The following is a 13,288-nucleotide window of genomic DNA, read 5'->3' on the forward strand; positions in this document are numbered from 1 at the left end:
CCCCTAGAAGCAGGGGCGCACAATGAAAGAACACTTCCTGGCCGCGGTAGGGGAGAGCTGCCGGGCAGGCGGCCACACACAGCTGATAGCGGGGCAGGCAGGACTCACTGCAGAGCAGGCTGAGACCGCGTGGCGTTGCTATGGCACCCGGCGCGCTGGCATTGGATCCGGCCGGGGTTTAGAGGCGTGTCATATACAGCGTGCTAGTAAGCACGCCTCTGAACCCTGTCTGAACCCTCCGGATCTGAGGCAGAGGCTGAGAAGACAGGCAGCGGCCACCATTACAGTGTGCCACAGGCCCACAGCAGCCCACAGGACAGACTGAGTCCCAGACTGAGACTCCCACTCTCCAGTACCTGCGCCCTGCGGTAAGTGGTGTCCAAGTCCACGAACAAAAAAAAAAGGAGTTCTATACAATTAGGTAAAAAAACAATATTTTATTAATCAATAATTACAAATACAATTCATATAGACAAAAAATGACAATTGACCCTAGTAAAAAAGCATGGGTCTCCACTCTCCAGGCATAAATGTCATTACAATTAAGTCAGAACATCAGCGATGTTACATCACTATGGTAACAATCCATTATGTGTGCATTATGGCAGCAAAATGCAAAGTGTAAAGCAAGTGCAAGTCTAATATAGTGTGGCGCCCCTGGGTCCTGGTCGTCACTGTAATGTTGCTTTCCTCACGGGGAGAGTGATGTTACATTTGGAGGCAAGAAAGGATAACTGTCACCAGGTAGATACATGCATGCAACATGTTCACACTCCAGGCAACAAGAGGGAGCTTTTGATCCTATTTACTAGGTGACTCCCCTATATATATATATATAGTGTTTTGGAGGGAAAGTGGGTGAGTCAGTCCTCAGTCAGTTAGTGCCAGGAAGCAGACTGGAGCAGTCTGAGGCAGAAGAATGTGTACGGAGCTGTGTAGCCACAGTGCTGCAGCTCCTGGGAAGAGATTATATGGAAAGCCGAATGTATTGCAGTGAGCGTGCAGGAGAGAGAAGCACAGGAGAGGATACCAGGGGGAGACCAGCTACAAGCAGGCTGCTTCCTTCTGAGGCGCAGACACCGGTAGCCGGAACACCGAGGACTTTAAGGGCCTCTATGACTTACATCAAAGACCGGCAGGACAGCTGAACTGCAAGTTACCTGTCCGCCACACACACCTGAGACACAGCAATGCATAGAGCCCGGGGCATGCTAGAGTCCCTATAAACAGGCTCGAGTTACCTGTCATGCAGGTTTGTCCTATCCTTTATGGGGGACAGAGATAAGAACTCTGAGGACCTTATGTGAAGCCATAGGCAGTAAGGAACTACAGTACAACAACACCGCGCTAGAGGAAGGCTTTTATCTCCACCTGGAAGAGGACTCCCAACTTGCCTCCAACCTGGCCGAACCCTGCCTGCTCTGTGATCTGGTGCCCTGCCCTGTCGCTGTTGAAGTCTTCAGTAAACAAGGTAAAGAGACTGCAAACCTGTGTCCTTGTTCTTCACTGCACCATTCACCATGTACCATCTATACACCGGGAGCCCTAGGGATATACTTCACCTGTGGGAAGGTATACCATCTAGCTGCCATAATATCATCCCAGAGGACCCCTTAAAGCAGCATCGGTCCCCACTGACCGAATACCACAGATGGCGTCACGAACTCTAGTCACCAATTCCCTTAAAGACATTCCCTTTTACATGGGCGCCCAGGGCCATGGACCAGGTCGCCACTGTGACATCCCCCCGTGAAGTACTGGACCCGGTAGTACTCCACAGCCCTGGCGGGCGACTCAATAGCCAAGCTGCCAATTGCCAAAGTGCACTCAGCATCAGGGATCAAACATCAAACATCTACCATCAACTTCAGGAAGTTCCCCAAACATCAGTATGTATATATACAGGTAGAAAATAATGAATCTGTCAATATTCAATGCTCACCCGTGATGTATTGCTATGCCACGGAGCCAGGCCCAATCTCGACGCGCGTTTAGTTTTATCAAATAGTGATATAATGGACTTAATTGTAATGACATTTATAACTGGAGACCCATGCTTTTTTACCAGGGTCATTTGTCATTTTTTGTCTATATGAATTGTATTTGTAATTATTGATTAATAAAGTATTGTTTTTTTTTATTTTCAGACTATAAGAGGCACCCAGGTTTTAGAGGTGGAAAATAGGGAAAAATATATTTGAAGAAAAAATGTGGTAAAATACGGTATTTAATAACATAAATAACATACTATTATATTTGGTGTTATTATATATAATAGTACGTTATTATGTTGGAAGCTGCAGGTAGAAGATGGAGCTGCGGGACCAGTGTGGTGTCTATAAAGTACTGTATGAAGACGCTGGAGGGTGAGTATTAGAATGGGGGCACAGGGCTTACGGTATATTTAAAGCACCACTCCAGCACTGAAAAATAACACTGGAGTGCTGCTTTAAGATCCAATGGGAGAACTATAACTCCCAGCATGTCTTGCAGATGCTATGGCATGCTGGGAGTTATAGTTCACCACAGGAGTGACAGAGTGCTTTTTATGTGCAGTAATCACTAACCTTTTAAAGGGAACCTGTCACCCCCAAAATCGAAGATGAGCTGCGGCCACTGTCATCAGGGGTTTATCAGATAAGATAAGCCCCTGATGCATTCTGGAATGCTGTAGATAAGCCTGTATCCTGAAAGATGAGAAAAAGAGGTTAGATTATACTCACCCAGGGGCGGTCGCGGTCCTGTGCCTCCTATCTTCCTAGGATGATGTCCTCTTCTTGTCTTCCTGCCGTGGCTCCGGTGCAGGCGTACTTTGTCTGCCCTGTTGAGGGCACAGCAAAGTACTGCAGTGCACAGGCGCCGAGCCTCTCTGACCTTTTCCTCATCTTTCAGGTTACATCGGGGGCTTTTCAACATTACAGAATGCTGTAGATAAGCCCCTTATGACAGTGGGCTTAGCTCATCTTCGATTTTGGGGGTGACAGGTTCCCTTTAACTAATTATTTCTTGTATAGGTTGTGCTCAGTGCAGGTTCTGTAGCCAGTGCCCTCCCTCTAATAACCTCACCACAGAGCATGTAAGAGGAAGCTGCACTGTTTGTAGTGAGCTGAGCTGTCTGCAGGACCTGTGATGACCTGTGATGACATCACAAAGAGGCAGGGCTTTGTGCAGTCATGTGATGCTCCAGCCCGCCCTCTTCCTGACCTCGGCACAAGTCCCCCACAGAAAGTGCATTCAGCATGGCATCAGCGCTGTCAGGTATGTGGCATCCCTCCCTCCTCTGGCCCCCTGCTGCTGCCGCCCCCTCCTCCACTGGACACAGATTTCCCCAGCTGCTGCAGGAATCCAGCGCTGGGGAAACCATGTGGGTCCGCTTTTTTAGTGAAGGAATATTGGTTTGCTGCTCCCGCTCATTGCTCTATGCTGATAGGTGGCGGGGAAGCGGATAATGAATATTCACTTCACTTTAAGTATTGGGTTTCCCCAGCACCAGATTCCTGCAGGAGACATTTTCCTGCCTCCTGCCAGTGCATCCCACTCTGCTGCCTCCTCCCCACATGTTACATTCTGACCATAAGACGCACCCACACTTTCCTCCCAAATTTGGAGGAAAAAAGGTGCATCTTATGGTCCGAAAAATACAGTAATAGTATAGAACTCAATTTTTCTTTTATTTTTATACATGCATACTGCTGCAGAGTGCTGTTAGTGGCCATCTTAGTCTGCAGCAGTGAAGCGCTCATGTGATAATGAATTCATCTATTCTCTCATGTAAAGAAAGATCCAATATGTGATGTCTGCATGTGTAATTAAACACCTGAGTGCTGCTGTAGTGTTAGGGTTTGTTTCCACGCTGCGTACTTGAAGCCCCGCTCCGCCCAAAGTGCTGCCCCCTGTTGTACATGCGTTCTAAAATTTTACAACCTGAATGACCATGACTTGCCCTCCCCCTTAGTTTTGATCCTGGGTACGCCCATACCACCGGTCATGGCAAAAATCCAGAGAGTTTGATGGTAGGTAGAGATCCCTAAATCTGTGTGTCTCTGGCTGAATTATGTTCTACATTTTTAGTTTACATACAGAAACAGAATCAAGGGGTGCCTACTGCAGAAAAGCACCCTAGGACCACCTTAGTGTCACATGGATGTCATCTGTGTGCGGTATGTATGATGAAAAAACAGGCATGTCTACGTGTGGGACACACTGTCTGTGAGAGCACACGGACTTGTGCGCCGCCCCATAGATTGTAATGTGTGTATGTGTCTCTGGTTGTGCTCATTTTTTTTTTTTACCTCAACGTATGTGTATCTTAATGTGCTTATTTGTTTTTTTTACCTCAACTTAACCTGACTAACACTGATATTTTGCTTCTCTTTCAGAAACATGAGAGTCTTTCAGTTTTTTGGGGCAGCTCTACTTTTTCCATTACTTTTTGCTTCAGATGATAATAACAGCCATGGGAAGACGGCCAAGCTGCACCGCGTAGACCAGGACGTGAGTTCTGTACTCGTCAGCTACATTTATTCCAGAGGTAATCACTTTCAATATAAAACTTAGGGCAATTTATTAGTTGCATTTCTTTTTAAGTCACTTTTCTTTTTTTTGTCCCAAGATATTTACAAAGGATTGATCTCTCTTTAAGTCACTTTTCTTTTTTTGCCTAATAGTTTTCGTTGAAGTTTTTTGCGCTAAATTCTTATGTGGTTCATTTTTGTGCAGAATCTTAAATACTCTTTATCCCTTATCCGGCTGAATAGGTACAATTGTAACTATTCCGTTTTAAAATTGCAATAACTTTTTTTTGAAAAGACGTAGAGGGCTGAAATTTCGTGACATCTCTACATTTTTGGTCCAGAATATATTGGCCAAATTTCAATAAAATATCTCCACCCGCTTCCGAGATAAGGGGTCGAGATCTTTTTGCATCCATAACAAGCTGCATAGGTACAAATGTACCTCATATATTTTGAATGAAGATAATGCAAGGGAAAAAGCATACATTTTTTTTTAATGATAATGCTATTTAACTATTATAAACAAGTAAAAAACTGTTCATTTACATTATAAAAGAAAATGTAAGAAACTTTTTTTTATTGATTTTCTTTGCAAGTAATGCATGTTGGCTTTGCTACAGAGTGTTCATCGCAAATGGGTTTCACACAAACCACACAAGACTTTCTAGTCTTGCGTTGTTTTCGCCTCAGGTCTCTGCAGACATAGCAACTACCAACAACAGGGGAGGGTCCACGACTACCATGAGGTATTTTGGGGCCAGCTGCTGGCTGCGATGCTACCACAATGCATCGTCCAAGCACCATTTCTACTGCACCTCGAAGAAAATGGTTTCTCATTATCATTTTGTTTGTACTACGATCTTCAATTGCAATCATACACAGCTGATTTGCGAGATCTTTCAGGAACTTTCTTCGTTGATCCTTTGCCCTGAAGCTTGGATTGTGTTCTCTGTAGATGATGTAGGATGCTAACCCACTGACATCAATCATATTGTAGAAAAATGCCAAAGTCCAACGTGATGTTCGTCGTTTCACAGTGTACTCTCCCAACATTTTATCCATAACATCAACGCCACCTTTTGTTATGTTGTAGTATTTTATTATCTCTGGCTTGGCTGCTAGTGTCTCTTCAACTTCTCCCGTCATGTGCATAGATGATAGAAGCACGACTGATTTGTTCTTCTTTGGTACATATGAACAGACTGTTGCATCGATTGTAGGCAAAATTTGTCGAGTATACAGGCCTTTCTTTGGCAGGCTGCATGTTGTTAGGTAGGAACCTTTTGTTTTTTCTCACTGTACCAACTAGTGTCATGTTCCAGGAGTTCAATACCTTAGCTAGTTCCATGGTTGTAAAGAAGTTATCGGTGGTGACATTTCTTCCAGAGCCTTTATACGAGCTCACTAGGTCCAATACTGTTCGTTCTCCAATGTTTACTTGTCGAGGACCATCAGTTGGTTTCCCAGTGTAGAGCTGACCTTGTAAAGGGTAGGCATTTGATGAGTCACAAGCCCAGAAAATCTTTATGCCATATTTAGCTGGTTTTGAAGGTATATACTGGGTAAATTTAGTATGACCTCTAAATGGAAATAATTGCTCGTCGACGGTGATACAATGATATGGCTTGTAGGCTCTCTCCAGATTACTGTTCAGCATTGTCCAGATGTCCCGTATTGGTGCAGCTTTATCTGTTTGCACACGTTCTGCACGTGTATTTTCGTTGTCAAACCTGATAAATCTGAGTATCATCTTGAAGCGGTCACGAGACATGGCTGCACGTATAAGAGGCAGAGCAGCAACATTCCACATTTCCTCCAGATTCTGTTTGTTGGCTCTGTGCACACCAGCAGCAATCAGTATGCCCAAAAATGCATGAAGTTCAGTTTCAGTAAATTGCTTGAATGTTTTTTGTGGTGGCCGTTTGGAAGAATCAGGAAAACGTTGTACCAGTTCGTTGTTGTAAGCATCACAAACTCTCTTGGCCTTTCGATTCGTTTCCCGTAATATGATGTCACACATCTCGGGAGTCATGATGGACTTGAATAGCTCTTTTGCTGTATATAGGTTGCTGGTTGCTGCAGGGCCACCTCTTTGTCGTAGGACATTACGAGATTTTGTTTGTGCATTTGGCAGTGGATTACTGCACCATTGAGTTTCATCCTTAGCAGTCCAAATGTCGCCTGCACTTTGAGGCACAGAATCATCCTCAACACTTTCGTCTGATTCGTATTCATTTTCATGCTCTATGACCATTTCTTGTTCAATGTCTGAATCTTCTTCAGTAACATCCACTTGTGGTACATAGTTTTCATCATCAGATGGAACATATGGTTCATCCTCATGCTCAGAATCAGATTCTTCTAGCATTCGCATTATTTCGTCAGACGTAAATCTGTAAATATGAAAAAATGTAAAATAAATAATTTTCCGAAATACTACATTATTGGCTTTTCACAAAATTATACTAACCTGCAAACACGTTTTCTTGGATTATGGCGGAAACTAGATCCAGCATTACTATCACTCATGATGACTTGCTAGATGAATTTTTGGCTTCGTATTTTGTGCTGAATATAAATAAAACATCGTAAAACAATATGTAGATACTAATTATTATCCATTTTTCGTATAAAAATTATACCTATAGTGATAAGTTTCATACAAAATATATGTAAGCCAAGTCCAGGCTGAAAGACAATTTGACTGTTCTGTCCCCACATAATGAGAATTAAGGTATAACTGGCTGTTAGATGCTGTGAGACTTTCCTACCTTCGTTTCCAAGAAATTGAAGACTTCACAAGCCTAGAAATGTGTGCTCACAGCAATGAGATGAACAGCAAAATGGCTAATGAGAGGAGGGAGGCAGGAAGACAAGTAGAAGCCACTCCCAGTTTGAATTAACTTAATTGACAGCAACATAAGTGACCAGTAACAACACTGAACAATAGATATCAGCATAACATTTGTAGCTGAATGAACTTTAGTTTCTGAAACCAAGTAAAGTCTTCCCACAGTGGAGGTATATGTGAAGGTACAATTGTACCTATGCAGCCTGTTAAGGTTGTAAAATTATGCAGCCTGACAAGGGTTAATTATGCCTTTAATCTCTTTTGTGACTTAAATGTTCATTAAAATATCACAAAATGTGAACAAAAAAAAATCTGACCTATATAAAATCACTCCGGGAGCGGGGCTACAGGACATTTGCAGAAAAAACAAGACAAAACTGCAATTTTAGAAAAGTCATTGAAAAATAATGAATAATAAAAAAAAAAACAACAAAAAAACAGGAGAGCAATAAAATAGATTAAAAAATGCCAATTAACCAATTCACAACAAGTATTGAGCGGGCTCATGGATTAAACTCTCCCCATACCCGTCAGTTGATGCCTGTGCATTACATCCAGGACCTGCCTTTAACAATCACAGGGGTGCAGAGCTCAATCTGCGATTCTTATCTGATAAATGGCCCTGTCAATCTCTGACAGCGGCATTTAACACCTGACGACATGCATGAGCGCCATCCTCTCCATCCATCGGCATGCCCATGATGTGAACGCAGATGGGTTTAGTATGACTGCAGTGGGTCTACTGAAGACCCCCCTGCTTGTCATTACGGAGCTTTCTGAGACCGGGATTTCTGCTATACAGGTGCTTCTCATAAAATTAGAATATCATAAAAAAGTTAATTTATTTCAGTTCTTCAATACAAAAAGCTAAATTAGTTTATTTTATAGAGTCACTACAAACAGAGTGATCTATTTTAAGTGTTTATTTCTGTTTATGTTGATGATTATGGCTTACAGCCAATGAAAACCCAAAAGTCATTATCTCAGTAAATCAGAATAATTAACAAAAAATAATAATAATAATCTTTATTTATATAGCGCCAACATATTCTGCAGCGCTTTACAGTTTAACAGTTTCAAACACAAACAGTAACAACGTTAACAATGAGAGAGCTTACAATCAACAATGAGGTGTGGGAGATACAAAGAACAGGTGTGTATTTACAATGATAGATTTACAATGATGGTCCAGCCATCTTCAGGGGGTGGGGGGTAGATGGAGATAGTGAATGGGCTACACACACACAAACATAAAATGACTTTGATTACTGAATGTGATAGGCCGCTCTGAACAAATGTGTTTTGAGCGAGTGCCTAAAACTATGCAAATTGTGGATGGTCCTAATATCTTGGGGTAGAGCATTCCAGAGGATTGGCGCAGCAGAGGAGAAGTCTTGGAGTTGGGAGTGGGAGGTACGGATTAGTGCAGAGGTTAGTCGAAAGTCATTTGCAGAGCGCAGCGGTCGGTTAGGCCGATAGACAGAAATGAGGGAGGAGATGTATGGGGGTGCAGCACTATGGAGAGCTTTGTGGGTGAGAACAAGTACTTTGAATTGTATCCTGTAATGAATGGGCAGCCAGTGTAATGACTGGCGAAGAGCGGACGAGTCCGAGTAACGATTAGCCAGATGGATGACCCTGGCTGCTGCATTAAGGATAGACTGGAGAGGGGAAAGTCGAGTGAGGGGGAGGCCAATTAGTAGAGCATTACAGTAGTCCAGGCGGGAGTGGATCAGGGCGACAGTGAGGGTTTTTGTTGTTTCCATGGTGAGAAGAGGGTGGATTCTAGAGATGCTCTTTAGGTGTAAGCGGCACAAGCGGACAAGAGATTGTATATGGGAGGTGAAGGAGAAATCGGAGTCAAACATAACACCCAGACATCGTGCCTGCTGCCAGGGTGTTATTATGGTGCCATCCACGGAGAGGGAAATGTCAAATTTAGGGAGGTTAGTAGGTGGTGGGAGCAGAAGAAGTTCAGTTTTGGAGAGGTTGAGTTTCAGATATGATGTTGGAGACTGCAGACAGTCAGTGGCGTTCTGTATTACAGCAGGGGTAAGGTCAGGGGAGGATGTGTATAGTTGTGTGTCATCGGCATAAAGATGGTACTGAAAGCCAAATCTGCTGATGGTCTGTCCAATTGGGGCCGTGTAGAGAGAGAAGAGAAGGGGGCCAAGAACTGAGTCCTGAGGTACCCCGACAGTGAGAGGAAGAGGAGATGAAGTGGAGCCAGAGAACAGAACACTGAAGGAGCGGTCAAAAAGATAGGAGGAGAACCAGGAGAGAGCAGTGTCCTTAATGCCAAGTGACTGGAGCCTAGAGAGTAGGAGAGGGTGGTCAACAGTGTTGAAAGCTGCAGAAAGGTCGAGAAGAATGAGCAGAGAGTGGTCACCGTTATGTTTTGCTGTCAGAAGGTCATTGGTCACTTTGATGAGTGCAGTTTCTGTCGAATGTAGAGGGCGGAAACCGGACTACGAAGGGTCTAGGAGGGAGTGAGTGGAGAGGTAATGGGTAAGGCGGGAGTATATCAGTCGCTCCAAGAGTTTTGAGATGAAGGGGAGATTGGAGACCGGTCTGTAGTTGTTTGTGCAGGATGGGTCGAGGGTGGGTTTCTTTAGTAATGGAGTAATGATAGAGTGTTTGAAGGAGGAGGGGAAAATGCCAGAGGAGAGGGAGAGATTAAAGATTGTAGTTAGGTGAGTTGTGATGACTGGAGAGAGAGACTGGAGGAGATGTGAGGGAATGGGGTTGGTGGTGCATGTAGTCGGACGAGAAGAGGAGAGGAGCCTGGAGACTTCTTTTTCTGTGATGGGATCGAATGTGGAGAGTGAGCCAGGGGAAATGCAGGGAGGGAAGGGAGTCACTGAACTTGGTGATTGGGAGCAGATTTCCTGACGGATATTGTCTATTTTCTCTATAAAGTGGGAGGCAAGGTCATCAGCACAAATGTCTGTGATAGGGGCTTGTGCTTTTGGCCTGAGGAGGGAGTGAAAGGTGTCAAAAAGTTTCTTGGGGTTATTGGATAGTGAGGAGATCAGGGTGGTGAAGTAGGTCTGTTTGGTGAGGTGAAGGGCAGAATTATAGGTCCTTAACATAAATTTGAAGTGTATGAAGTCTTCTGGTGTGCGTGTTTTCCTCCATAAGCGTTCAGCACACCTAGAGCATCGCTGGAGAAATCGGGTTTGCGATGTGAGCCAGGGCTGTTTCACTCTGTGTTTGGAGGTTCTGAGGGTGAGGGGAGTTACTTGGTCAAGGGTGCTTCTAAGAATGTCATTGAAACACCTGCAAAGATTTTCTAAGTGCTTAAAAAGGTCCCTTAGTCTGTATCAGTAGGCTCCACAATCATGGGGAAGACTGTTGACTTGACAGATGTCCAGAAGGCAGTCATTGACACTCTCCACAAGGAGGGGAAGCCACAAAAGGTCATTCCTAAAGAAGCTGGATGTTCAGAGCGCTGTATCCAAGCATATTAATGGAAAGCTGAGTGGAAGGAAAAAAAGTGTGTTAGAAAAAGGTGCACAAGCAACCGGGAAAACCGCAGACTTGAAAGGATTGTTAAGAAAAGGCCATTCAAAAATTTGGGGGAGATTCACAAGGAGTGGACAGCTGCTGGAGTAATTGCTTCAAGAGCTTAGTCACCCACCAGGGCAGTGGGGTACTCGGTACCGGGTCTGGGGACACTTAAAGGGGATATCACGTGACTGCAACCTGGTCCGTGGCCCTGGGCGCCCAATTAAAGGGGGAAAGGTCTTTTAAGGGGATTTAGAAATAAAGTTTGTGTTCGTGATGCCACCTGTGGTTCTCGGTCAGAGGGACCGATGCTGCCTAAAGGGGTCCTCTGGGGTGATGTTGTTGCACCAAGATGGTGACGCTTGCCACAGGTGAAGCGGGGTCCCCAGGGCTCCCAAGGTTTATGGCAAGGATGCTGTATGCTGGCAAATAAGTGGAGGACACAGATTTGTAAAGTCTTTACCTGGTTTACTGGCAGTAGCAGTCCACAGTCCAGGGTACCAGGAACAGGTGGTGGTATAGTCCGGCCGGCCTGGAGGCAATAGTGGATCCCTCTCCCAGATGAGGTCCATAAGCCTTCCTACTCGTGCTAGTATGCGAGGTCCCGGCTACCTGTAGCTTGCTGGCAAAGTCCTCTCTCTCCTGTCCTGAGACAGCTCTTCAGGTGCTGCTTCACCGCCAGGCGTGCTGTGGGCAAATAACATGCAGTCCTATGCCCTCCGGTTCTGCTGTGTGTCCTGGAGTACAACACAACCTCGGGCTCCCGGTTCCTGCGCTTCAGCTCTGAGGGTGCCCAGTCACAGTTCCCTTCTGAGCCCTTTGCTTTCTCCTATTCTCCTTTCCTCAGATGCTTCACTACATTCAACTCCTCGGCTTCTCGTCTTTCCTGGAGCTGCAGCTCAGGCCTGGCTGCACGGCTCTGCTGTCTACTCTCTGTCCTCACTCTTCAGTGTCTCTGAACAACTATGCAAAAAGCAATAGTGCAGAATAATCTGCACCGTACAACACCCTCTGGAGAAACAGATACTATCAGCTATGGAGAGTTACCATAATTAAAACTTAACCTTTAATGAGGATAGCCTAAAATATATGAACCCAACGAACAAACACATATACATATACATACAAAAAAGTGCCCAAAATAACCAGTGCTCAAAATATAAAAGAATGGAACGGTCTCACCATTCAGAACGGACACTTGGATCTTTTCTCAGCCAATGGGGCTATGGTAAGTAACGGTCCAGGGGAGAAAAACATCGGCTAGGGCATAAGTCCTGTCTACCCTGTAAACCTTGTGTAACTCATGTCCTTACAAGGACAGGCCCCAAGTGGACCCTGCTATGGACAACCACCAAATGAATGGGTGTAGGTAAATCGGATTCCTCTTCTCCTTACGCATTTCATCACCGATGTAGGAGACTCATCAGGGGAGTATGAAAAAATATATAAACATGTGCCACAGAGCACAAGAGTCCAAGCAAAAGACAAAGTCCGTGTATCAAGAAGGGTCCCGCAGTGGCTGGGTACCCATCAGCAAGGTATGGCTGTCTGTGTTTGCAGTCAAAATGCGTCCTCACTATAACCCCCACCGGGGGGGGAACACCCTTTTATAACACTACTGGTCACTGCCCCTCATATCTTAGTCACCTGTAATGGGCTAATGTTACCCAGATAGGCGTGTGTCATACTCACTCGTACACAGCGTGCAGCGATGTGTGTACCGGATGTGCGGCCGCCATGTTGTGCACGTCACTTCCACACATGCGCCAGAGAGGTGCGTTCCACACTGGAACGCATAGTCGCCATATTGTGGGCGTCACCGAAGATACGCCACTGCAGCGCCAAATGTAACGTAGTAACCAGTGCGCTCCACGTCATGTGGGCGTCGCAATAGGAAACTCCCACGGGAGGCGTAGCTGAATAATCAATGTAGCGGCACCCAAATGACATGTACAGTATGCATTCCACGTCATGTGGGCGTCACAATAGTTCTCATGTGGGCGTCACACTGGGAACGTCTCGTATGGTAAGCGCTCCATACCATGTGGGCATAACGATAATCGCCATATGGGCAACAAAACCCACGGGAGGCGTAGCAGGATATATATCGCAGCGGCGCCAAAATGAGATGATAAGGCGACTAGTGACAGTGGGGGGGGATGTAGTTGTTTGTATATAGGGGGGCACTAATTGATAGTCATGCTAGTGCCACCAAAATAAGTAGAGGATACTAAAGTTGCATACCCGAAGAAAGTATATAAATATGTAGGGCTGCCTATAAGGTAAAAACACAGAAATAAGTGAGGAACCAACATACTGAGTAAAAGTCGGATTCACAAAATGGTGAAGTTACACCCCTTATTCATGGTGCGATACACCCAAATAGGTGAAGCACTACATTCAGAGACACGGGGTG

The 13,288-nt window shown here is 44.9% G+C and overlaps 2 protein-coding genes across 2 annotated transcripts in view; one reads left to right on the plus strand and one right to left on the minus strand.

Annotated features, from left to right (window-relative positions):
• Positions 1-13,288, plus strand: part of LOC138647955 (alpha-1-antitrypsin homolog) — a 113,702-nt gene that overhangs the window by 14,677 nt on the left and 85,737 nt on the right. The window contains exon 2 of the mRNA XM_069737363.1: positions 4,380-4,531. Coding sequence (XP_069593464.1) covers positions 4,384-4,531 — 148 coding nt within the window. The 5' untranslated portion in view covers positions 4,380-4,383. The remainder of the gene's footprint in view (positions 1-4,379; positions 4,532-13,288) is intronic.
• On the minus strand, positions 5,480-7,151 carry LOC138658119 (piggyBac transposable element-derived protein 4-like). Its single transcript, XM_069745659.1, has 2 exons — positions 6,985-7,151; positions 5,480-6,907 (listed from the first exon to the last, which is right to left on the minus strand). Exons 1-2 carry the CDS (start codon positions 7,041-7,043, stop codon positions 5,644-5,646), a joined length of 1,323 nt encoding a protein of 440 aa, XP_069601760.1. The 5' UTR covers positions 7,044-7,151; the 3' UTR covers positions 5,480-5,643.

Source organism: Ranitomeya imitator, chromosome 1 (genome assembly GCF_032444005.1).
Source record: "Ranitomeya imitator isolate aRanImi1 chromosome 1, aRanImi1.pri, whole genome shotgun sequence".
Taxonomy (NCBI): Eukaryota; Metazoa; Chordata; class Amphibia; order Anura; family Dendrobatidae; genus Ranitomeya; species Ranitomeya imitator.